We start from the raw sequence: 27,207 nt of genomic DNA, 5'->3' as shown, positions 1-27,207 counted from the left end.
ATTAATATTCGAGCACTAAATTGGCATATTTAATGATTCTGAAGGACTGTGGTGGATTTTCGTGAATGTGAAAGCAACTCGGACTCTGGTGCGCACTTGCTCAGAAAGTAAAGTAAACTGCACATGCGTTTTAGCCGATGGCGATATCATTAGTTCAACCAAACACATGTAAGGGATAACTGTGGTGGTGATGATTTTACCTTGGTTACGAGCGAGAGTGAGCCTGCCGTGTAATCACGCATAGTGAGGCTGGCAAATGAACTGCGGTCTCAGCTGTCACCTCAAAACAGTGTGAAACCAGACCAGCTCTGCAGGGGGCGCCGGGAAAAATCACACTCTGATTCGGACCGCAGCAAATGTGCCCGTTGTGAAAGCCACCTTAATCTTGTTATGACTAACAGTGTTGGGGGTGACGAATTACAAGTAACGTGAGCTACGTAATCAGATTACTTTTTCAAGTAACTAGTGAAGCAACAATATTTCACACAAAAAAATCAAATAAGTAATGCAAGTTACTTTGTATTCCCATTTATTGTCTGACATCTCTCCTGCCCCTATGGTAAAATAAATCAGGAGTAAGCGTAGAGGTAGATCTAGACTAAATGTGATCATGCATTTACCTCTCTTGCACAAAAAGAGATTCGATATATATTCCTCAAATTGAATAAAAACAGTGAAATGCAAACTCAGAATATTACGCAAACCTGCAACAATTCATATGTTAAGTAACACAAATACAAAGTTCTGTCATGAAACTCTAGATGGCGCAGGCTAATAGGTCCTTTAACTCACCTGTTCATAATCACATCGTTATCTATAGGGCACAGCTGATTGGTTCCTGCTGTATCAGCAGCCAATGAGCTCACTGCTCAACCTTCAAAAACTTGGTTAGCGTCTGCTGTAGCAGTGCATCGCGCTTTCAGAAACCCTCCACCTCCCCCAGCTCCACCTGTATCCGCTACGTGTAAAAATGTTAGGGCTGCACGATTATTACACATTGCGATATGTTGTTTTTCTGCCTTATATATTGCGATATGAAAACAATTTCAATATATGATTTAAATAGCTCTATTTGTAAAGAATGAATCATTCTAGAATGATTGGGGTGATATTGTAGGAGAGTGCATCTGAGAGTGCATTTATTATTTATTATCAAAATACACAAATTACAAGCATAGATAAAGTAAGAGATAAAGTAATGCAAAAGTAACTTAATGCATAACTTAACATAAAAAGTAACCAAGTAGTTACAGCAGTTACTTTTAAAGGGAGTAAAGCAATATTGTATCGCATTACTTTTAAAAGTAATTGCCCCAACACTGATGACTAATATGCTGAAAACGGCTCTGTCAATGTTAATTGTCTTGTCACATTGACAGTTAAAGATTATATTACATAAATCACTTAAATTATATATTTGTTTCAATGCAAAACAGCAACATTTGACAACTTGAGTAGGCATCCCCTGGATATTACTGTCATTCCTTGAACAATTCTATTGTAAAACATGCTTCAAATATTAATCTTACATCACACTCTTTTACCGTTTAATCTGGAACACCACTTCTTTGATTAGCCATTTTGACGTTGTTGAGCGCTGATCAGCTCTGATGAAACATCTGAATCTTGGGACTGTACGATATCTTTGATCCAAAGTATAGTTATTATTTGCCAAGTTCACAACTTTATTATATATAAAAATGTAGAGGTCCAGAACTTCAACGGTGGGGTACGGTCCTGCACACAGACTATTCATGGACTTTCTGAAAATTTAAATTCTGAAAACATGACACTTTTATGTGCTTTGTGCCAAATCGTATCATATTTTCAGACAATAAAGTTCATTGTTAGTCTCACTATGCCTTTGACAGTTGCAGGTTTCTGGACAGAGTTCCTCTTGTCCAGTTGCTCAGTTGGACTGACATTTTATTTTTGTTGGACCTCATGGTGCTTCATCCCAGCTAACAGCGTAATCTGATGACCATACTTTTGCCGTGTCAGCGTAACCAGAGCCCGTCTACGGAGAGCCTAGCCACTCCCTATTAAGTCCTATTGTACAGAATTTTGCTTGTAGTTCCACCAGAGTTCCACTGGGGGCGATCGCCCGAGTGCAAAATGAAGTCTATGGAGCTAGACGGCTAAATTTGTCTCTTTCACCCGATTGCCGTTGAGAAATCTCAGATTTGATTGTAGGTTTATCAAGTTCAACATGGGTTATAGGTGGAAAGTTGAACGAACGAGTACTTATGTCCTTTCAATTTCTTACAGGTTGAGTTGTTGTTGACCATAACACGCTAGTATTCTGCTAATGAACGCTGATTGGTCAGTGAAGGACTGATTACGACCAGAGAATACCGCTTGATGGCATCGTGGCATCCGAAGCGGGACCAGAATGTCTTCTAGCAAAAACTCTTCTAGCGTGTGTGTTTACCTGTGTCAGCTGTGTTGTCAATGCCTCGAGAGAAAAGAAAGTGCAGAGCGCGAAAGCACCACAGTGACTGAAGGATTGCCGTAAAGCAGTATCTCTGGACGTACGATGTGTATGACGTCATTGACATTTTAAAAGACTTTTTAAAGCAAATAAGTGACTCTAAAATCTAACACCCAGCGATGTGTAATTTCTTTGCATCTCCTTTCGAATACAACATTAAAATTACTAGACAAAAAATTATATCCTGAGAAAAGTGGATTTTGAGGGGTATAGCTCCATAGACCTCCATTCATTCTGCACTCGTCCTGTGAGCGCCCTCATATGGAGCCAGAGTGGAACTGCAACCAGTCAGAAGCCGGAAGTGTAGCGAGAGTGGCAGTTCTCCCCTTATTAGACATTCTCTGGCGTAACTATTTATGATGCGACAGTCAAGAAAGTGAGATTCCTGGATTTGTTGCCACAATGTAACTTTGGTTTAAGATGTTAAAAGTGACGTTGTTACATTGCTATTCTGTTGGTAATATTTTACTTGACTGATCAGCCTGCGGGCAGACATTAAGTAGACCAACCAGATCAACCTTAGTTTAAAGGATATGCTAGTCTTTTTTAAAATAAAATGACAGGTAGAACTCTTAACAGAGTTATTATCTGCAACCGTGGTCTCAACAGCAGCATTGATCGTATCTGCTTCTTTTTTTTATAAGAAACATATTGTTTCCATATTCAATGTCTGCACAACTGGACAGCTAAAAATACATGCACAATATAATATTTGGGAAAAGGTTTTGCTGCGAGTTGCAACAAGATCTCAGGTTTTAGGCTACATCATCCGGTTTGTATCTAATACATTTCAACTCTCACATTTCTCTACAAGATTGGAAATCCTACTTCTCAAACAAAATTAAACATCTTAGGTAGATTCTGAAGGACAGTGCTAAATGAAAAACAATATGATCATGTTGCCGTCTTGAGCATCAGTGAATGCTTTTACCCTTTTGTAACAGTTGTGTATGAATTCCTCAAGTGTCCTGAGTGTGAAAAGATGAATCTCAAAATCATACAGTAATTGTTAGGAAAGGGTTCAAATATGCAGAAGATGCAAGAAAACCAATGAGTGTGTAGGACCTGGAGGATTTCTCTGAAGAACAGTGCTCAGTTTAACTGCTCAGGACAAACAAGGGACTTGTGAATAACTATCACTGAACATAAAAACAGTTGTTGATCATCCAGGTAACACACATTATTAAGATTCAAGGGGTTAATTTGTGTAAATTATTTTGTCTTGTGGATTACATGTAAACATATGTTATGTAAAACAGCTTATTCAGGACAGTACTCAAAAATAACATGCAATTTTTCAAATGATTTTAATTTTTTCAATATTAATATCATCTTGAATATTCTGCAAGGGGGTATGTACATTAAACTAATGAGAAGAACTGCAAATGGGCCATAACTTGTGTTTTTTATGTTGCTTTGCAGTTTCTAGGTTGTTTTGGGTTGTTGCTAGTTGGGCTGTTCTGATTCAATCTTACTCCGTTTTTTTCTCATGATATTTATTTTGAGCTTTGTATCATTATTTCTTTTATGTGTGGATTGCATTCATATAATTCGTATATTGTTCAATTACTAATGAAACAAGTTGTCTAAGGGTACGTTTACACGACAACAATGTACTAAAAACAGAAAAGATTTTCCTTTGTGTTTTTCACGTACAGAGGACAACGTTGTCAAAACGATCCCTGTTCACACGGATCCGTGAAAACGGGCAAAAACGCTGTATTCTGCTGCCAGTCCAGTAGTTGGCAAAGAAACACTACACGCCTATAGACTTAACACGTAATATGCATGCGCATTATGTCAGCGTTTTCTTTTTGTAGTTTAGACGGAGACGATATCAGTATCGTTTTCAAAAACGTGCATTCTGTAATACGTTTTCAAAAGTTTTCAGGCCCCCAAAATGCCATTCCCACGTAAATGAACGACCAAAACGGATAGAAAGTTTCCCGTTTAGTTGAAAGCGGTGTTGTGTAAACACAGCCCCTAAATTAGTAACTCTGAAACCTTCAAACAGCAGTGAACTAAACTGTGCAAGTGAATGAAACAGATTTAAAGTGATAGCACATGTCTCAATACGAGTCATCAAAATTGCGGTAACATTCCTAGCACAAACGGTCCGTGATAAGCTATTTGTTGAACTTTAAATCATTAATCCCAAGGATGAGCATTATTTATTGTGATCCACCAAAGGTTTTTTGGGAGTACTTTCTCTTACTGTCAGACATAATATAATTAAAATTAGGTTAACCTATCTGTAATGTGATTATACACCGTGTCCACCGACAGTCGCTCTGAATGCAAAAGGGAACCAGTGTTCAATACCTCCTTATTTCCCTGGACAAAGGTTACCAGTGTTCCTTGTGATGCTGTGTTACATTTGTTGAATTACAAATGAGATCGATTTGCGTTTCTGTGCATGTGAGCTCTCAGTAGCTCGACTGTCCTGTGTTTAAAGATTTTCAGGCTGTTGGTTTTCTTTCCACAGGTGGTTTTGCTATCGTATTTCTGGTGAGGACTCATCAGGGCGTCCGTTGTGCGCTGAAGAGAATGTATGTGAACAATGAATATGACCTTCAAGTATGCAACAGGGAGATTCAGATTATGGTGAGACATTGCCTTACATGGTTCTTTACCTGCCTTACACATGTTTGTAATCTTCCTGCAGCTCAACTGGGGGAGCAGAACACTAAAGGCACAAACATACTGATCAAATGTATACCCAAAGTTGCTTTTTTAAAACATCTGCCAAATGAATGAATGTCAATTGACCGTTCGCAAAGACCCGCCCCCCGTAGTTACTGTCGCTATGTCCGACAAGCTCCGACAAATTTGGTCATTTAAAAAAAAGAAAGAAATTTAAACAATAAATACCGTCTTGTGGCTCTTTAATGTGTCTGACAGATCGCTGTAGAGCCTCAGTTAAAGCTGCTCGTGAACCGATCATCTCTTCCTTCTAGTTATTCATAGCATCAAATAAACATGAATGAACATCAGAAGCAATGTTGTTTTAACCGCGGAAAGGCATCAGTACACTCGTTTTTCAAGTTCAAATCCTCCCATGTTAATCTCCAAACTCTCCTGACTGTTTTGTCGGACAAAAAGGGCGAAGTATGATTGGTCAGATCACCTGTCAATCAAGCTCCCTGCGAAGGGTCAATTGCATATCACCACAGGCAGCAGTTGTCAGGGTCCAAGCTCTTTGAAAAAGGGGAGATATTGACCACAATTTCCAAATTAACCATAACAGAATAGTTATACTTGTAAATTTCAATTTACAGATATTTTAGTTAAACTGTTTCCTATTGGTGGAATTTGACAAAAACTAATATCTGTCTGCAGAATGTGCTGTTATTGACGCCTACCAAATGTCATGCAGATGTGACTGTGTTCAGTGGGTATATAGGCCAAGTCAGTATGGGTACAGCCGAAAATTTAATTAGCGTTTGTTTGCCAACAATATTTTTTTTACAAACTAGCTTTGATTTGTACTTATTTATTTGTTTGTTTATTTATTTATTTTGTGTCAGCAGGGATTGACAGGGTTGAACGACTTCAGATATTTATGTGATTAAAGTCGAGTCGACGTTGACTAGTCGCTGATGATGTCATTAATAAACAAATAAGCCTGAAGTTGTTGCCTTGTGCACAGCTAAGGAATATAATACAGCGCTGCCCACAAGGCTATTGCTCATAACGGGAATAGTTATTTTGTCTTTGCATCGTTATATTTCTCACAGATTTCTACTTGTTCTAAATCATATACTAATAGTGAAGCTGTGGGTTTAGTTACTAAGAAATATATACTAGACCTTTTCAGTTTCTAAGCTATTTTATTGATAAATCACAGAAGTGTTGGCAAGAACATTCCTGTTCTTCTGAATGTTTCTGTGTAAGCACGATCTGCAAGTTTCTGTGTGTGTGTGTGTTACAATCCAGCAGTGCATTCGTTTAGAAAGGCACTTAACTTATGTGCACAATAAGCTGTTTAAAACATGCATACACGGTCAATATTGAGCATCCAGATGCTATAAGTATAGTCTTGTGGAGTAGTCTCGGAGTATGCATTTATTTATCATTTTAACAGTTGGAAACGGAGTGTAAAAGGGGACTTCAGAGACTTCTTATCCTGTTGGGCTCTCTATAGGCCATGATCAGCGACTAGCCTGGTCAAGCTTAAAGTGTCTTGGCGAGAGCATTAAAGCCCACTAGTCTGTGCAACCCATTATAGCAAATTTCATGCGAAACGGAAAGACGCGTCTAAAATAAGTATTATAATTTTTTACCTAGTGTGTAAAAAATACTTATTTTTTTGGTAGATGGAATTTGACAACTTAAAGAAAAGAAAGAATTGTTAAAATTATATATATATATATCATCAATAACAGGACACTCACCTTCATTTTTGTCAAATTCCACCAATAGGAAGCAGTATAACTAAAAAAAATCTGTGTCACACCGTTGATTCGCTTTCTCTTGATTCATACGAACGCAACTGGTGCCATCTTGCTCTTAAATGATCGATTGTATTGAAAATTAAACTTGAGTATTTCACTAATACCCTTTACATGTTGTTTTGCGATAACTGACGTGCTGTACATTATCATCTTGTACATTAAGACTTAAATTTCTAACTATTACTGACACAAAGGTATTCAGATGGATTCAGACGTCATTGTTATGTCCTTTTTGGGTACACTATTCCTTACAACTGTTCCAAACAGATGTTTTCTGTAGATTCCCATCCCCCATCACCATTTGTCCTCTATTTGAGTTATCCTTTTAATATCATTTCGATTAGTCCTTCAAAACTGAGCCATGCACAATCTTAAAAGGATTTGAGGTCTACTGTTCCTCAGTTTGCATGCAGTGCCGTAAATACAGCGCTGAGAACAGTTCAGTCGTGGTAAAGGTCATTCGTGTCCTCTGGGACTGAGTTCCCGAATGGAAATGCAGTGTTCTTCACTGTGAGCCCTACTAAATAGACAGGGAGGAAAATGTCAGCACTGTTTTAGCTTTACAAAGTGTCTTGCTGTTTCAAAATGAGCAGCTGCTCACAGCGCACTCCTAAATAGACGAGTAACTGAGGGCATTTCAAATTTGTGAATGAATGAGTTGATTTGAAAGGACATTGACCAGCTAAGCTATTCCATTTAAAAACTAGCATTGACTTAGTCGCCTCAAAGGCCCATTGTCTGAGCTTTTAGCAAATGGTCGGAAAACAAAGTGAGCTTTCACAATTCAGACACTGTTCAGTAATTCTGTCAAACCTCTCATATTAATTTCGGGACTTTTTATATAAATAAAAATGTATTTATTTGTACACCAAAAAAACTGCTTTTACACAGAGAGCAAATAGCATTTGTTATTGAAAGTTTAGTGATTAAATGAGTTAAGGCGGATTTGGGAGTCTTTCCATTTAACATTGTAAATAGTCACTTAGTGATAATGTAGTGTGACATCCACTCCCCAAAGGACATTTCAAATTTGTATATAAATATGTTTATGAGTGTGTGTGTATTTGTGTGTAAGCCCGTCTATAAGTCCAATGGCGGTAGAACCGATAGAACGGGTGAAGGTCCCTGCGCGTTACTGTCTTTTCCACGTGACAAAGTAATTTAATTCCAATTAAACTGATCCAATTTAACTTATCCAATTAAACTTATCCAATTAAACTTATCTGATTCCATTTTATCACGACCTCGAATTTAGGTTCGAATGCCAATTGGTTATTGGTCATTTATATAATAGTTTAGCAGCACATTTGATTATTCTTTTCAACTCTTTACTTATATTTTACCCGTTCATATTAGGAAGCTATGTCGCTTTGAGGTCCTCACTTCTTCTGTTTAACGCGGGTCTCACGATCACAAGCTCGCCAGCTTCGGTCACTAAAGAGAGGTAGTTGGCTATATAACCGAGATGGTCGCATTCACGCTTACACAATCAAAGATACTTTTGTATAGCCCCCGTGGTTTGTATACACTTGAATTTAAAGTAACGTTTACTTCAGGCAGAGGTATGGCCACTACTACAGATATAAGTCGACCAACATTACTTCTCTTATAACAGCTTTGGATTGGCCATGCCGTGGTTTCCCACGTACTTATCTAAAGTAACATTAAATTAAAACAGAGGTAAGACACACACAGATTTAGGTTGGTCAAGCAGTACTTTAGATGCCCTAAACTGAAAGTCCCTTCTTGTTTTTACGAAACCAAGAACACTTGAATTAGTGGCAAATATTAGTCGTGATACTGGCGCAGATTTTGCGGTAAGATACGAATCCGTTTAATCTAATTGGAAAAACAATTTCAGAGTAAGACAGAATAAAATCAAATGTTTACAATTGTATTATGTCAGGTAAATATATCATGGCAATTTCATAATCAGGTCAAAGATAATACAAACAAATCATCAAATACTCTGGAATAAAGAGAAAAGATGTGAACCTGACATTAGAAAATACCTGATGCTGAGTGTCTTGCACACACTCAACATCATGGGATAATTTGAGCTACAAATCGCCCTGAGCCTCTCGCTGCATTTCTTTAAGTCCTCAGAAACTGCTTTCACATGGAAACATTTCCCAACAATGGAATTTGCATTTTGCATGCACCTTTTGAAGACACATCCTCCTCTGTAAGCAAGATATTTCTAAACTCTTAACGGTATTACCTTTTGTTTTACTTCTTTGCGGATGAGACCTTTGTACCAGTCGCACTGAGACATTCCAAATGATACTAAACATGTATAGTGTTATGATGAGTTAAAGACCTATACTGTGTGTGTGTGTGTGTGTGTGTGTGTGTGTGTGTGTGTGTGTGTGTGTGTGTGTGTGTGTGTGTGTGTGTGTGTGTGTGTGTGTGTGTGTGTGTGTGTGTGTGTGTGTGTGTGTGTGTGTGTGTGTGTGTGTGTGTGTGTGTGTGTGTGTGTAATTGATTTAATTATTATTTATTCATATATATGCATGCATGCTTTATGGGGACTTTCCTTAGACATAATGATTTTTATACTGTACAAACAGTATTCTATCCACTAACCCTAAACCCTACCCATCACAAAAAAATGTTCTGCATTTTTACCATTTTCAAAAAACATAATTTAGTATGATTTATATGCTGTTTTCCCTCATTGGACCAAAAAATATTTCTAGTATTGCCATCCTTGTGTCCCGATTTTATCCCCATAAAATAGGCAATACCACACACACACACACAGACACACACACACACACACACACACACACACACACACACACACACACACACACACACACACACACACACACACACACACACACACACACACACACACACACACACACACACACACACACACTCATTTGAAATGGTACATGCCTGTCTTCACCTGAAATGACTAATTTTTCTGACATCTTTGTTGCATGTTACTATAAGAGCCATGGGCCGCAAAGAGTTAATGAAACATCAACTTTAGCTTTCAGTGGCATTGCTTATTTATTTTTATTTTTTTCAAAGGTTCTGATATGGTTTATCTTTGTTTCATTTCGCCACAAAAACCAGCTATTTTTAAAGGGGTGTGCAGACTTTTTATTTCCACTGTATACCCAGACATTTCTTTATGAGATTTTTCCTGCTGATGCCATGTAAAGCTATTTACAATATTTTTTTTTGCTCTCTTAATGTGCTGATTGTCTTGAACAGAGGGACCTTGTGGGTAACAAAAACATTGTTGGTTTCCTGGACTCCAACATCACCGCAGTGGGATCGGGAGATGTTTGGGAAGTTCTCATACTGATGGACTTCTGTAGAGGTCAGTGTGTGTTCCTCTCTCAAGATAGTTTTCAAATTGGGATGCAGACACTTTTTTTTCCCACTACTTTTAATGTTCTAGACTTACTATGCAACACTTTTGTTCGTGTGATGATCCAGGTGGGCAGGTTGTGAACCTGATGAACCAGCGCTTACAGACTGGATTCAGTGAGCCAGAGGTGCTGCAGATCTTCTGTGACACATGTGAAGCGGTCACTCGACTACATCAGTGCAAAACTCCCATCATCCACCGGGACCTCAAAGTATGAACTCTCTCCAGACATTTATTATTCTGTTTATTTCTTGAAGAAATTGTTCACCCAAAAAATGAAAATTCTGTCATCATTTAATCACCTCCATTTTGTTCCAAACCTATATGAATTTCTTATGAAACACAAAATAAGTGTTCAGTATTTTTTTCGTTGTTCTTTTTCATACAATTAAAACATACAGAAACTAGTGTTTGTCAAGCTTCAAAAAGATGTTGCCATTGATTCCAACATGATGTGATGTTTTGATGACTCAAATTTGAATATTTTGAAATGTACTGAGTGAACTATTGCTCTAACCCTGTAAAGCCTGATATACAAAATATGTTTTTTGGAATAGAACAGGTTTATTGAACCTTTAGAGTAGACTATATATATATATATATATATATATATATATATATATACCGGTATATACATATACATATACACATATACATATATGCATATGTGTTTTTTGTTGAGTATAATATTTGATGCATCAGGCTTTTATGGCTCCTATAGTATGACATAGTGAGAATATGGAGCTCACACTCGAGGAAAAAAACCCCCTCAGTTTTATGTAGAGGCCCAAACTAAGCAAAAATATGCCATTTGGTGCATTTGCTGATATTTATAAGGCCAACCAGTAAGGTTTCTTTGATTGTAATGTAAATCAGTGAGATCTTTATAACAGTATAACAGACTACTTGCATATAAATATCAGTTGTCACCATATCCCCCAATATTATGTCTTAGTATGATGATATTTTAATGCTTAGTTTTATGATCAAAGCTCTGTAGTTTAGTTTTTATTGTCAGGGGAAAAACTTTTATTTCTCACATTTTAACATGATTTTTCTAAAAAACTATGTATAGTTAATCAAGTAAAAGTCAGTTGATTCAGTCTAGAAAATGTTCATCTTGAAATATTAATAATAGTATAAAAGACCTGAAGTGGGACGTTTTTACAATTATACTGAAAGGTATTTTACTTGCTAAAAGTTATAAACATATACATACTATATAAATATAGCCTGGGTTTCCCCATACTGCCTTTGCACAGCGCGATTTTATTCACGCTGAAAGGCAGTCTGGATACCATGGACCAGATTTTCGCCTCATCTAGGGGACCAATCACAGAACGGGGAGGGAGCTGCAAGACGATGATGACATCTATGCGACACAACTAAGCAGTTTGTTTATATCCATATATACCTTCGACCCTCATGTTTATCTTGCACAAACGGCAATAGTCGCTGAACGTCATTGTTTACACAAAAATATCTTACCCATCGTCTTCTTCCTTGTCTAATTTCTTTCGCTCTACATACGTCATCTGGTATAATGGAAACGATTGGCTATGAGCGTACAGGTGCATTTGATAGACATTCTTAGCACCCAATAAACGGCGCCGGGCATTCGTAAACCACGCCTCAAATACGAGAAAATTAACATGTGGTTCCCAGACCCAAGTCTCAATGAGAATTGGGTCTGGCGTTAGTCAGGCTAATATAAATAGGCATATACTACTATATAAAGATATATTAGATTTTGTGCAACAGGTTTTTCAGTAAAGTTTTGATCATGTTGATCATTTAGAGGCCTTAGAAATTTGTGTATCAAATATATAGTAGGCTTTACTTATCTGACTTTACTTTTTATGATTGTATCCTTTTACATTTTTACCTGTTTTAGAGCTCATTTGTCTCCTCTCTTTGTGTCTGTTTTAGGTGGAGAACATCTTGCTGCATGACAGAGGTCATTATGTGTTGTGTGATTTTGGCAGTGCCATTAACCGCTCCCAGAATCCACAAACAGAAGGTGTAGCGGCTGTAGAAGAAGAAATCAAGAAGTGAGCGTCAGTTTCTTTGTTTATATTGCACACCACAGTTTTACTTGTTTACATCAATTCAATCTTTTACTCTGTGTGTGTGTTTAAGGTACACTACTCTTTCATACCGGGCCCCAGAAATGGTGAATCTTTATGGGGACAAAGTTATCACTACTAAAGCAGATATATGGGTACGTTAAATAGGTGAAGACAAATAGTGTATTTCAGTTTCCAAAGCTTTGGCCAGCCTTCCTTTTGATAGTGTTTTTTTAACAGTGTTCAGAAATACAATGACGTTTGTATGTTTGTGTCCTCAGGCTTTGGGCTGCTTGTTGTATAAGTTGTGTTATTTCACATTGCCGTTTGGAGAGAGTCAGGTGGCCATCTGTGACGGCAGCTTCACCATCCCAGACAACTCCCGCTACTCGCACGACATGCACTGTCTCATCCGTGAGTTACTCTGTTGATTCGTTATCTGATTAGATTTTTTAATGAAAGATTATCTTGAAGATTTTGACACTTCATGCAAGTTTCATAGATAATATTTTATGTGCGTGTCCTAAATGCACACAATTAAATAGTGTTGTCAAAAGTACCAACTTCGGTACCAAGTCGGTACTGAAATTGAAAAAATAATTTCCCTCTAGCATTTTGAGTTTCTTCAGAGGATTCTTAAACACCTCTGATTGGACATTGCGTTAAACCGCTCAACATATATGTCTGTGATTGGCTACAGGGATGAACGCTTCAAAAACATGTTGTAAATAGACGCTCTTCACCGTGCGCGAACACAGATACACACGGGAGCGCTTGAAAGCGGCGTCTATCAGCGGATCGTTTTTTCAGTGGATATATTGGGTATCCGCTGATAGACGCCGCTTTCAAACGCTCCCATGTGTATCTGTGTAAGCGCACGGTGAAGAGCGTCAAAGACGTCTATTTACAACATGTATTTGAAGCGTTGATCATTGTAGCCAATCACAGACATGTATTGACCGCATGAACATAATTACCAATCAGAGGCATTAAAGAATCCGTTCAACAGCGCTCAAAATGCCTGAGGGAAATGGCTGTCACATTTTTTTACTTTTGTACCAACTTGCTACTGAAGTCAGTACTTTTGAGAACACTGCAATTAAATAATATTTCCACACTTGCTTAGTTTGGCAAAATTAGTTTAAACTGGAAATAATGTCCAGAAAATATTCTGTTCACAAATGATTTGCTTGAATAAAAACATTATTCGTGACAGAACTGTAGACAGTCATAATTTTTGAAAAGTTTTTGTAAAATTTTGTAAATAACTTATATGCAATAAATATATATTTTCACAGATTTAAATATTTTGTATGTAAACATTTAATATTATGTACACTACCATTCAGAAGTTTTGAGGTCAGTAAGAAAGAAACTAATCCTTTTATTAATCAAGAACCCATTCAATTGATTGATTGATGACATTAAAGGCATTTATAATGTTACAAAATATTTATATTTCAAATAAATGCTGTTCTTTTGAAAAGCTTTTGACCTAAAATAAGGTGTCACAATTTCCCCAAAAATATGCAGGACAACTGTTTTCAAAATGTATTATAATAAGAAATATTTCTTGAGCAGCAAGTTGGCATATATTAGAATAATCTTAAGGATCATGTGACACTAAAGACAGCTTTGCCATCACAGAAATAAATGACCTTTTAAAATATATTAAAATAGAATACCGGTATTTGAAATTGTATTAATATTAATATATTATAATATGACTGTTTGTACTGTATTTTTTAATCATATAAATGCAGCCTCGAGAGCTTAGGAGACTTCTTTCAAAAATCTTGAGAAAAAAAAATATTATTGCCCTTATGAATAATAGGGATTATCATATTTTGGGACAAAGGCTACAAAGTTTTGTCATGAAACTCTAGATGGCGCAGGCTGAGAGGTCTTTAACACAATCAGCTAGCAATCACATCATTCTCTAAAGGGCGCAGCTGATTGGTTCCTGCTGTATCAGTAGCCAATGAGCTCGCTGCTCAACCTTCAAATACATGGTCAGCGTCATCTGTAGCAGTGCAGCGCGCTTTCAGAAACCCTCCACCTCCCCCAGCTCCACCTGTATAGATCTGCTACGGGTATGCTATATTGCAGCAGCAGATGTCTTACTTGCTTGTATGCGTGTATCTATTCCGCCATTACCAAACATATTAACATTGTCATGTCCATTGTCATGCCAAACACTCTGAGAGTTGTCATGACAGAAATATACATATGTAAGCATTTTAAAGGTAGCAAAAACAAAAAAAGACACACACACAAAAAACCTTTAATGTGACTGTAACAAAGTTCGTTGTTATGGGGAGAAGGAGGCGGGAACTGGCGAAGATTCAACAACTTTAATAAATAAGGAACAAAACATCAAATAAAACTCAGGCCTGGCCTCTCTCGCTCTTCACAGTCGTCGCTCCTCCTTTATGCTTCCGCTCCTCCGTGAGAGATACGAGACCGGTGCACCTCACAGGTGTCGTTCGTCGCTCGCCACAGTGACCTTCATATAACACAAAGAGAAAAAAAAGTAACAAAATTTCGAGATTGACCAAAACTGTTTTTTACCTGTAGACTTTTTTTATTTTGTTTTATTTTCCCATCAGGTTACATGCTGGAGCCAGACCCTGATGTCAGGCCAGATATCTACCAGGTGTCATATTTCGCCTTTAAACTGGCACGGAAAGAATGCCCAGTACAGAATATCGACGTAAGACCTGCTCATTCAGACTGTGACGAACGACTTAAGATCTCTCTTCCTTGTTCCTGTGCTATAGCTAGACAAACTACCATGTGCATTTGCCCTGAACTTCTCACCTGTGTTCCTGCCACACTCTACATGGTTTTTGTTCTCTTTTCCAGCACATTCTTCTTAACCCATGTTTAATTCATGCCCATCCCTTTCAGTAGATATAGTAAGTGTTTGCACGTAACGGCAGAGGAAGTGGAATGTCGCTTGTGGCTGCCATTTGGCCCAGATCCAGTGGTTCCTCCCACTCTGAGCGGTATTGATAGCATAATGGAAGCATTGAGTCATGATCAAATACATATTAACATTGGCACCGCAAAGTGTAGTTTAGAGTTCAATAGGAATGACCTTCAACAAACTGTTTTTTTTTTTTTTCAATGTTGCTGCTTCAAAAATATTTTTAGAAAGAAATAAACAAATTCCCTGTAAAGTTAGTCTTATAGAAGTCACATGTTTGTTCTTAAGCACAGGGAAAATCTTACTGTAAAGTAAACAGATATTTTAGAGTAGTGAAATCACCCTAAATTCCCTATCCAGTGTTGTAGAGGTTTCCCTGGCTCAGACTGCATCGACAAATAGATTTCATAGCTAATGAACATGCTTTTATTACACACTTGTGTTTGTGCCAACAGCATGACACTTAGGAAAACTTCATAAATAACTAAACAAATTAAATGAATAAGTAACTGAAGTCAACCTCAAATCAAATCATTTGCTTTACTGGTCTTCATGCACAGTTAATTGGAGTATGTTATTCAGTGTTATTTTATTTATAGTATTTATATACTATTATAATTGTTATTCATATTTTGAATGAGCTTTTATTTTTGTGTTTTATTTTAAGTTATAGTAATTTAAGTAATTTTAAACTTGGCAACATTTATAGTTTAAGTTTAATTTTTTCATCTAATATTTATATTTCATTTCAGCATAATGACAATTTTTAATAGTTTTAGTTTTGTTTTTATAACAACAATTAAACAACACTGGTGTCATTCAAAGAATCATTATTTGGAAAAGACATTCTGAAACATCTTTCTGTTTTGGCTATCTACTCACTCCATATTGGTAATAATTCAATGCCTATTTTCACAATCCAGTAAAATCCTAAATACCACACAGCATGTTTTTTGGTTAAATTTCAGAAATCTCAGAAATAAAATGAGTTGCAAATTTGTTGACTAAAGACAATCAAATACAACAATGTGATGGTAATTATAACCTTTCTCACATTCCACTAGAATTCACCCATTCCAGCAAAACTCCCAGAGCCAATCAGAGCCAGCGAAGCCGTGGCCAAGAAGAGTCAAAACAAAGCCAGGTGAGACTTTCATTTATTTGTGTGTTCTCAGATGTTTTTACATTTTTATAACATACTTTTTTTTTTTTGTAGTCTTTGGATGCATATAGTGGTGCAGGGATTATGTGAAAAATAAGGTGTGGTAAACATAACTTGACGATACTTCAAAGTTTTGTTCTACAGTGTAAATTGCACGCACTCACACATTCTTATTTACGTCTGTGTTTTTTAAAATTAGCATAACATCTTCAAAATTCGCGTTTTCGATATGGGTTTCTGCAGTTCACGTTGTAGAACAAAACGTTCATGTATAGTCAAGATCTTATTTTACTCATAAACTGAAAAACTCCATTATAAAAACCCATAGGAAAATGTCGATTGGTCTTCCAGGTTTTGACGTCATCCCTGCAGCATTCTTATATAGTTGTAGTTCTGACTTGACTAGAATGTTTTTTTTTTTTGTCATTCAGGCTCACTGATCCAATCCCCACTCTTGAGACGTCCATAGCGCCACGGCAACGTCCCAAGGCTGGCCAAGCTCAACCAATCGCAGGCATCCTGCCCATCCAACCAGCACTTACCCCTCGCAAAAGAGCCAATGCACCTGCAGGACCCAGCCAGCCAATCAGTGAGTGTTCATTTATCCAAAATCAAACACTATCTGGGCATCACCACCAGAACAAACCCGTTTGTGTGGCTACAGTCCTTCATCTCTTCGTGCCACTTTTTTAAAGCGTTACACGGTTCATTGATAATGAATATACTGACGTATTGTTATCCTCCTGAAATGTTTTAGCACCAGATTATCTGGCTCTGTCTTAATTTAGGATGACGTTTTTTATTATAGTAAATAAATTATATAGTTTAATAAAAGTAATTTATTATAGCTGGAAATGCAAATGCTGCACAAAGTAACAAAATTGCTACCACACAGACCAAAATGTATTTTTAATATACGAAAACAGTGAGTAAAGACATTAATGTTACCAAAAATAGCAGTTTCAAATAAATGCTATTCTTTTCAACTTTCAATTTATCAAAGAATCCTGAAAAAAAATGTATCACAGTTTTCACAAAAATATTAAGTTATCCTGAACACAGTTGTGCTGCTTCATATACCTGTATATGTATTGCTGTGATTTAGAACTACTTAAAGTATATTGAAGAGATGCATATTAAATATATATATATTACTGTTGTGTTATTTTGGTGTTGTTTTGTTTTTACATTTTTAATTTGCGTTTTTATTGTGTTTTTCTATTTGTTCACAGGTGTTAACATGGCTTCCCAGCCTGCTTCTCTTGCCCAATCACAGGTTCCTGTCGCTCAGCAACAAGCCACTCCTATTCCAATACAGGCCACGCCCTCTCCACCGCAGACCACACCCCAGCACACACAACTGTTTGTACAGCAGCAAAATACAGCCTTCTTTACTGCTCAACAACAGGTAACTGCTACAAAAAACAACAACAATGTGGATGTAATCTTAAAAATAATATAATTTAATGTCAACATGAAATCAGAATTGACCATATTTACTTTCTTACCACACATTTATGTCTTACTTTATCCTTTGCAAACGCTCTTTTCATAAGCTAATCAAATCCAGATCAAATTAAGTCCTACCTTGCATTTCCCCCTCATCGAATACTATATTTTCCTCACATGTCACATTATGGAAGTAAAACAGGTTGTGATTTTTGGTTTCATGTGAATTTAAGAATAATCATCTCTGAAATGCTACATAGTGGATTTGAATTTTTACATTTGCAAAAGGAAGAAACGTTTTTGTACCATGTGATGTCAATTGTTGCACCTACCTATTTTAGCAGCATCCCTCAACGCAGACGAGCGCTGTACCTGCACAAACGGTTGCATCATCCTCCAGCCCTGTTTCTACACACTCTAAACCTAAGAATAGGGCTCCCCCTCCACCCATACACCCCCCTCATACCAACCTCTTGACATTATCAGCAACCGCACAGACAAAAAGCAAAGCAACGGCCCCAGCTCCGCCTGCAGAGTGTTCACATAGTAATAACGTAGATGGTGATATCTCGGCCCAACCTAAAACCAAAGCTATGGCACCTCCACCCCCTTCAGCTCATGCCTCCACCCCTCCTCCGCCTAAAAGCACCTCAGCACCATCCGCTGACTCTGAAGTGGACCCAGTGCAGAGGGTAACCCTCCCAACATCTGTGTCTGTTCTGCTAGAGTGATTCTCTTTACTTTCTAGAGCCTTTATCCTCCGCTTGTTGACTTGCCATGCACCTTAAAACTTGCTCATAGGGAATTCATTGCTGTACATATTTTTTTCATGCATCTTTCGCAAATTGTTTCTAAGATTTGCATTGTCCTAAAATCAGTAGGTGTTGACAGTTACTGTATAATTATATCTGCAGGGCTAGGTGTCATGTACAACACAAGTGGAGTTGTTCTATATAATAGACCTTAGTCAGGGCTGTCGTCATATTGCATTTATAGATAAAAATGAAGCTGTTAGATAAAACTTATAGTCTTTACAATGGCATGCACCGTATAAAGGTCCCTAAATGGTAAATGGTAAATGGACTGCATTTATATAGCGCTTTCACAGACCCAATGGCCACCAAAGCGCTTTACATGTTGCCTCACATTCACCCATTCATACACCGACGGCGGTGTCAGCCATGCAAGGCGCCATCCAGCTCGTCGGGAGCAGCTTGGGTTAGGTGTCTTGTTCATGGACACCTCGACACTTGGTCAGGTGGAACCAGGGATAAAACCACCAACCTTCCGGTTTGTAGACAACCTACATGAACCACTGAGCCACTGCCGCCCCCTAAATCAAATGTAATTTGTTAACTCAACTAGGGCTGCAGGATTGATAATAATAATAATTTTACTTATTTAATTTTGCAGCTGATATACAATTCAAATAGTATATTCTTTCTTAAATACTTGTTGTTTTATTTTACAGTTAAACATTACAATAGTAATATATTTATTATTATTATTTATTTTTATTTTTATTTAGTAGTACTAGTAGTTTCTTGCAAAAATTTGCAATTGCGAGTTTTAAAGCCCAATTCTGAGGGGGAAAAAAAACTGACTGACTTCAGAATTGGACTTTATAATTCGCAATTGTGAGTTTATATCTCACTTTTGAGGGAAAAAAGTCTGAATTGCGAGTTATAAAGTCAGATTGGTGAGAAGAAAAAGTTGCAATTATTTTTTTATTGTTTTATTCCATGGTTGAAACAAGCTTACTAAACTGCTACTTAATAAATAAAAAATACTAAATAAAAAACAAATAATAAATATTACTATTGTAATGTTTAACTGTAAAAAAAAGTATTTAAGAAAGAGTATAGTATTTTAATTTTATATCAGCTGTAAAATTATTTTTATCTTAATTTCAAGCTTTTATTTAGATGAAATCACAGGGAAACTTCTCTTTTGTTCATAAGAACTTGCATGTATGGAAAGATGGTTGGTGCCTGTTGTGTTCTTAAAGTACCTTAAAACGACCCAAACTCAGAGCAGATGCAGAGATGATGTTCGTGTGGATCAGCGTTTACTTTGAACCGATTCGTTTTGAGACACTGCAAACACTGGAAACACTTTTCAGTTGATAAGTTAATAAACTAATTATTTTTACATTGGAAATTAATCAGTCAAAAAATATAGACAATAACTTTCTTCTAGAGCTGCTGTAAAGCCTAAACAATCAATTGTTGCATTAATTTCCTGTTATCACTGTAAAGCTACTTTGAAACGATCTGTATTATAAAAAGCGCTATATAAATGAAGGTGAATTGACTTGACTTTACTTGACTACTCGCATCTAAGAAAACAGTTTCAAACACTCTGGAATACTTGGTGCATATTTATTTAATTAAATATTGCACGGAAACGGTTTCGTCAGCTGGAAAACTGGCACAGTACAACAGTACAATCCACTGAAAACAGCATTATGTCTATCCCTGGCAGCCTCGTTTTCATTTCGGTCAAACATTTTATATGGCGCTACCCTGACTAAAATCTATATTTTTGTCATGACACATCTGAAGTTCATCTTTGTTATCTCTCATGTCATTCCAAACACATCTCATTTGTTGTTCTTTTGTAAAACATGAAGTAAAGCAAAATATTCACATAAAGTGAAAGTATTTTAAATACCAAAATACAGTTTTCAATTTTACAAATTCAAAATGTGATATAATTAAACTTTTATATTAAACTTAATACAATGATATTAAACTTAAGTTAAACTTAATATTATTAAGTTTAATTTGTGTTTTTATATTGGTCGCAACACCTAAAGGCTGATTTATACTTCTCAGGTTGTCCTCATTGACGCGCAATTACACTCGCAGAGGGAACATGTGAAACCCGAGAGAGCGGTTCTAGCAGACCAATCACAGCGCTTGCGGTCAGCGTAGAACTGGCACGTTGTTATATTTTTGGAGAGGTGCACGTCAGGGTACGCCGAAGGGTTACTTGTTACACACAGCCTACGACGTAGCTACGGCGGGAGTTCAACACAGAAGTATAAATTGGGTTTAAGTTTGGCACAAAGGAGATTTAAGGGCAATGGCAAAGGATTTTTTTACATTTTCAATGAATAACAACTTACATTTCGGTCTGTTCCTATGGCTTCCAAAGAGTTGAAATATAGAACATGAATCGTATGGATTACTTCAATGATGGCTTTCTGCTGTTTTTGTCATTTTTGGAGCACAATAGCCCAAGTCCATATCCACTTCCATTGTGGACAACATGTAAAAAAAATTGAAATGACATGAGGGTGAATAAATCAAATTTCCCATTCATCTAACAACAGACCTTTAACCTTTCAAAGGTGAACCTTTGGCATTTTCTCATTTCACAGATCAACTTTTTTCAACAAATCAGTGAGATATCAGATTTGTCTTTTTTTAAAGCTCTCTTTCTGTGCCTTTCAAAGACAGAATGACTCTTTAGCAATTTCAGAAATTTAAATTCCCTTATAAAGATTCTTCAGCTTCCACAGGCTTTAATGTTACTTTGTCTTTATACCTTTCTTTCTGCAAAAGTCCATCGCTGGAAGTCGTGGGATGCATAAAGTCGGATCTTTGACTCCACCCTCTTCTCCTAAGACCGCCCCAAAGGGAGGCCACAGACGAATTCTGAGTGATGTCACACACAGCACCATATTTGGAGTTCCTGTGAGCAAGTCCACTCAACTGCTTCAAGCTGCTGCTGCAGAGGCCAGCCTCAATAAGTCCAAGTAAATACTTTAGCAATAATGCTATACTTCAGTTTTAACCTCTACATTGACAGTAGCAGTCATTTTTGACCGTGAACAATACAAGTGTGACTATTTTTTTCAGGACCATTTAACCTTTTCAAATCATATCCATGTTTTTTGTGTGTGTGTGTGTTCACATAGCAAGTGCCAAAACCTTTATCAAATTTTGTACCATTCCGATGAAGTAAAAAAAATAAAGTCATTTTTTTGCGGTCAAAATTGCTGTCAAAAATGACCGAACAGCACCAGAGGGTTAGGCTGTTTAATCTTTTTTTTATTGATTTATCTCTCTCGCTGATGTTTTTGACTGCAATTCAACACTCAGTTGGCTGAAAAGGCTCAGATGGGGTTACTAGTGCCAGAACACACTGCAAAAAACTGGGCCGCCAGATGCACAACAACAGCCCTACATCAGCCGACCGTCGGCTTGATGTGTAATGGTCTTTTTACACAAAATCGAATTGAAAATGCAAATGGTGTTTATTTTCAAGACTTGACACCTCTCTCATGCAACATGCTGAGATCATGTGAAAACAATGTAGCATACTGCTGTTTTGTATATTTATTGTGGAGTGATGCTCCCCAGACAGACCAATGTCTTAGAATTTGTCATGGTTATGGCATAACCACCTTAAAGGTACAGTAGCAAAAGCAACCTTTTCAATTATAAGAGTCAAAGAGAGAAAAATTAAAACCAAATTATGAGTTTTGGTGCAAGAAACCTTGAAGTGGAACTTTTTAAAGTTTGCATTGTTTTGTTTTGCTTTGTTTTTCTCCTCACGGCTTTAGGTCCGCTAGCACCACTCCCTCTGGTTCTCCATGTTCATCACAGCAGAGTGTTTATCAGTCAGGGGAGGCTTCGGGACCCTCAGCTGGAGCCTCAGCATCCTGGAACCCTTTTGGCGATGACAATTTCTCCAAACTCACAGCAGAAGAGCTGCTAAACAAGGATTTTGCGAAATTGGATGGTAAAACCAATGTTTTCAGTTGAAATCAAGTAATCAGTCATTTTAGCACAATATCTATTTTAGTTGCACACTTTATTTAAGCAAACCTCTACAGAGAGACTAGTAATACTTGTGTCTGTCTTTCCAGCTAAGATGGCAGAGAGATCCTGTCCTGAAAATCTGATTCCTGGGTTGCAGTCTGTGTCTTCCAATAAAGGCTTTCTCCAGGGAGGAGGTACAGTCTGTTTATCACTCTCTCTGTCTGTCTGTCTCTCTGTCTGTCCTAGTGCTTGATGGGAGTCTGTTAATGCTTAAGACAGATTTTCAGGATGGGGGATAGTCCTCCACAATTTACTGCAAACTCTGGAATTGGAAAGCCAGTTTTTCACAATCCTTGTTATTCCCAATGGATCAAGTCCCACTCCCACCCTACATTTTTGTGTTGAATATCCGGTTTCACCCAGAAACATGCCACGTTGCAGAAGTAAAATGGGTTGTGAATGTTGATTCACTTTCAAAGTCTCTTGAGAGACTTTAAAAAGGCATTAAATGTTCTTGACCTCTTCTAGCCTTCCAGAAATAAAGTAACGTGCATTTCACCTGCTAGCAGCCTTGTGATAAGCCTTTCCTCTTCCTATTTATAGAGATAACGACAGATACGGCACTCTTTTTCCACCTGGGTTCTTGGTAACATTGCCAACCCTTGTCAGTAATCAATTAAAGGGTAAATTCTGATCAATATTGTTATTGGGTGATTAAGACCTTTTAAAAGGTGTGGTTTCTCTTTGTAGTGAGACTTTTTCACTATTTCTCCAATTTAGGGTTAGGGATTTAGACAAACTTTGAGTACTGTAACTCATCCTGAACCGCCGTTTGCGCTATAGACATGAATTATATTTGAAAGATTGCGGCTTATTAAGGAGAGGTGTGTTATTTGTTTAAAGTGGTCAGTCTTACAGCTTTCTCCTAGTTAATGATAAAACTTTCAAAATCCCATAGACTTGCATAGGAGGAGGAACCGAGCCATATCCAAAGACCAGAATATCATAGAGACTTGGGGCCTGGGCTCTTCTGAAATGTGTCTAAAGCGACTGAATAGCAATGCCCTAGCAACTTCTTAGAACACTCTTATCTGTCACATGGTAATGGACTTAAAGGGTTCACCCTCCAAAAACTGTCATCATTCTCACCCCAAGTCTTTCCAAACCCATGAGACTTTTATTTGAAACACAAATGAAGATAATTTGAATAAAACCCGAGTGATTTCTCCAGTCCATTCCACCTAAACTTTAAAGATTCAAAAACATTATAAAAGTAATCCATATGAAGTGAATGGTTTAATCAGTCTTCTGAAGACACAAAATCACTTTATACGTTGAACAGATTTAATTTCAGATTTAATCAGCATTCATTAACATAAAAACATTGATCAACACACAAACATATCTCATCAAATATGTTAAATGGACGCTCAGATGTACTTGCTTGATGCGTGAGAACCAATGAGGTTTGTTCTCGTATCAGGCAAGCAAATTTGAGATTTCGAAAGAATCAGTGAGGTTTGATTCAGCTTCGTTCAATGTTTAGAGGTAAACCTCGAAAAATTAGAATATCGTGCAAAAGTTTTCAGTAATTCAACTTAAAAGGTGAAACTAATATATCATATAGACTAATTACATGCAAAGTGAGATATTTCAAGCCTTTATTTGTTATAATTTTGATGATTATGGCTTACAGCTTATGAAAACCCCAAATTCAAAATCTCAGAAAATTTGAATATTACATGAAATCAATATAAAAAAGGATTTTAAATACAGAAATGTCGGCCCTCTGAAAAGTATAATCATGCATATGTACTCAGTACTTGGTTTAGGCCCCTTTTGCATGAATTACTGCCTCAATGCTTTGTAAGAATTACAGGTTCTCATTTTAAATGCTATTTGTGAAATGTGCCATGCATCTCACATTGCCATTTAACCAAAAAAGACAATTCTATTTAAACAACATATTCTGCTACACTGTATATAATGGCACATTATGGTGCCTACTTTTTCTTTTAAATGTTATTTTATCTTTTTGATTTTTAGTGTTAGAATTTGTATGTAAAAGAGTTAGTGTGTGATGATTCTCAGCAGAAAGCACAGAGGGTGGATTAACGCTTGAAAGTCTTACATAAGCACGGTCTGGTAATCCTCTGAATCTGATGACACGCACCAGATCATGCTGGGTAAATTTAAGGCACAGGTAAACCTTTTGAGAGCATCAGGATACAAGGTCATGAAATTGGCAATCATGTGTACCGTAGCTCCATGGAGATCTGACACACACTTTTCCCATGTTAGTTAGTAGCCATATCTAGGGACCAATTGAGACCTGTAAGTAGTCATCTCAGAAAACCTTAGCAACTGCATAACAATTATGATTAAAAGCGACTCAGAATGCCCAAGAAAGTATGTAGCTATGCCCTGGCGTTCACAACACCCTTGTCGAGTCTGTTTACTCAAGAGTAGGAGTGGTGTTCTCTAAGATTTGAAGACCATCCTTGATTCATTTATGTTGAAAGGTTGATGGTTTGCTCTCTGCCTTAGTGAAAGGGGGAAAGCGAGCGTTCTGCTGTTCTGTGACCTGAGTCCCCCCCCCTTCTCTCCCCATCCCCTCATCCCCAAAGTCCTCCTTTCGATCATAAAGACTGTGAGTAAGACCAGCATTGTAACGAAGAGTCCCGATCAACTGATCCGCATGAACCGTGACGGTTGCACCATTACAAACGTTTGCCAGTTTAACTAATAGCTTGTCTGGTAGTCGAGTACTGTACCTTCGCTCTGCTTGAGTTATAACCCTGAGCCTGTGAAGTATGGATTGTCTGTCTAACACGAATAATATGTTTGTTTTAAACTGAAGTATACTACAGCAGTGGTTCGCAATCCTGTTACTGGAACCCACTTCACAAAACTGCACATTTTGAATCTATCCCTAATCAATGTTCCTCATTGTTTCTCTTCTCCTCTCCTTTCTTTTCTCCTTACTGTCTCTTCCCCTTATGGTCTCCTTCTGTCTCCTCTCCTCACGGTCTCCTCTTTTCGTCTCTCGATCTCTGTTCTCCTCTCTTCACTTTACGGTCTCCTCTCCTTCTTTCATCTCTTATCTCCTCGCCGTCATTCTTCTCTTTCCTCTCTTTACTTTATCCTCTTCTCATTCCCCTCTCTATTTTACCGTCTATTCTTCTCTTTGTCTCCTCTCTTCCTTTCATCTCTTCTCTACCTCACTGACCAATTTCTTCTCCTTTCCTCTCCTCATCTTTTCTTTCCTTTCTGTTTGTTCTCTTGCCTTCTCCTTGCTCTCTCCTCACTGTTTCTTCTCTCTTCCCTTCTCTTCGCTGTCTCCTCTTCGCTCATGGAGTAGAGAAGTTGATTGAGGGTTTGAAGTCTCCAGAGCCCTCTTCCTCCCTGATCCTCCCTGACCTTCCCTTGAATGACCCCTTCAGCCCTGCAGACAGCAGTCATGGTAACCAGCCGCTTGTCTGTTTATTGTTGTTTTTGTTTTTTTATTGGCTATAATATAACCCTACAACTGATGAATTGCCTCACTGGCCTTCATTGGTGTTTTAATGGTGATTATTTTCTTAGTTCATCTCAGAGTAACTCCTGGATCGTCCCCATTTCTGACTTACTCCTTTCTGTCTATACTTATAACCCCACCCCACTTTCTCTCTTCGTCTGTGTAGTTGTTGTAAACGTCGTCTTCATCAGGCCTCTGTATATCTTTGAATGATCTGGTTTAAAGAGTGCTGCTTCATGCATGGAGTGAATTGACATAACCAAGACCATCTCTCTCACCTTTGCATTTGCTACATAAAACGTCAAAAAACTTTCTTTTTTTTCTCTCTTCTTCTTTCTGCAGTTGGGACGGATTCTCTGATCCCTGGTCTGGATCCTCTACAGACTGATCCTGGGTCAGCTGCACTGCCAGGTCAGCAATTCTGTAAATATTCTCCTTTTATACAGTGGCTCATTGAAGCACTGAATCTGCTGACATTGGAAAAATCTGCAAGGTGTTCTGGATGACATTATCACTGCCATTTTGTGAACCTCCATTGAAATAATTAGATACCATTGTTATTACTCCAAGTATTACATTTTAGTCAAAACCGCTACCGAAGCATGGATAGTGTTGTCGCACAGTTCTTTTTGGTAGGGTTACTTTTCTCACTGATCTGGCTGGATCACCAGTTTGTGATTACTGTATAAGGCACAAGATTTTATGATTTTATAAAGATCGGTTTGGCATATATTCTGCTCTGTTTCAGGTTATCAGTCTTTTAAGTTATTCGATTTTCAGCCCAGTGTTTTCTATGTACCATGAAATAGAAATCTTTGGTCCATTAGAATCCTTTATTCACTGCGGTGTTCTTAAAAAAGGGAATCAATAATAGTAGTTCAGTGCCACTGATGAAGAAATGCTGATACTTTCTGCACAGTAACCACATGACCTCATCTGTCCTTGTTAGCAGTGAAGTAACTTGTCATCGCTTGTTGAT

The 27,207-nt window shown here is 37.5% G+C and overlaps 1 protein-coding gene across 12 annotated transcripts in view; it reads left to right on the top strand.

Annotated features, from left to right (window-relative positions):
- aak1a (AP2 associated kinase 1a) overlaps nucleotides 1-27,207 on the top strand; it is a 67,685-nt gene that overhangs the window by 16,505 nt on the left and 23,973 nt on the right. For 4 of the 12 annotated variants that reach the window (XM_079637352.1, XM_079637351.1, XM_079637354.1 and 1 more), the window contains exons 2-16: nucleotides 4,977-5,095; nucleotides 10,174-10,282; nucleotides 10,402-10,544; nucleotides 12,263-12,384; nucleotides 12,473-12,554; nucleotides 12,681-12,813; nucleotides 15,009-15,112; nucleotides 16,393-16,472; nucleotides 16,922-17,079; nucleotides 17,723-17,898; nucleotides 21,509-21,702; nucleotides 22,513-22,691; nucleotides 22,819-22,905; nucleotides 26,073-26,174; nucleotides 26,571-26,639. In XM_079637352.1, coding sequence (XP_079493478.1) covers nucleotides 4,977-5,095; nucleotides 10,174-10,282; nucleotides 10,402-10,544; nucleotides 12,263-12,384; nucleotides 12,473-12,554; nucleotides 12,681-12,813; nucleotides 15,009-15,112; nucleotides 16,393-16,472; nucleotides 16,922-17,079; nucleotides 17,723-17,898; nucleotides 21,509-21,702; nucleotides 22,513-22,691; nucleotides 22,819-22,905; nucleotides 26,073-26,174; nucleotides 26,571-26,639 — 1,857 coding nt within the window. Of the gene's footprint in view, nucleotides 1-4,976; nucleotides 5,096-10,173; nucleotides 10,283-10,401; nucleotides 10,545-12,262; nucleotides 12,385-12,472; nucleotides 12,555-12,680; nucleotides 12,814-15,008; nucleotides 15,113-16,392; nucleotides 16,473-16,921; nucleotides 17,080-17,722; nucleotides 17,899-21,508; nucleotides 21,703-22,512; nucleotides 22,692-22,818; nucleotides 22,906-26,069; nucleotides 26,175-26,570; nucleotides 26,640-27,207 lie in introns of all 12 variants that reach the window. The other 8 variants (XM_079637353.1, XM_079637349.1, XM_079637344.1 and 5 more) reach the window with 2 other exon arrangements.

This window comes from Phoxinus phoxinus (assembly GCF_949152265.1).
Source record: "Phoxinus phoxinus genome assembly, chromosome: 15".
In the NCBI taxonomy this organism is placed as follows: domain Eukaryota; kingdom Metazoa; phylum Chordata; class Actinopteri; order Cypriniformes; family Leuciscidae; genus Phoxinus; species Phoxinus phoxinus.
Note: the sequence above shows the minus strand (reverse complement) of the source record. Positions and strands in the feature narration are given on the sequence as shown.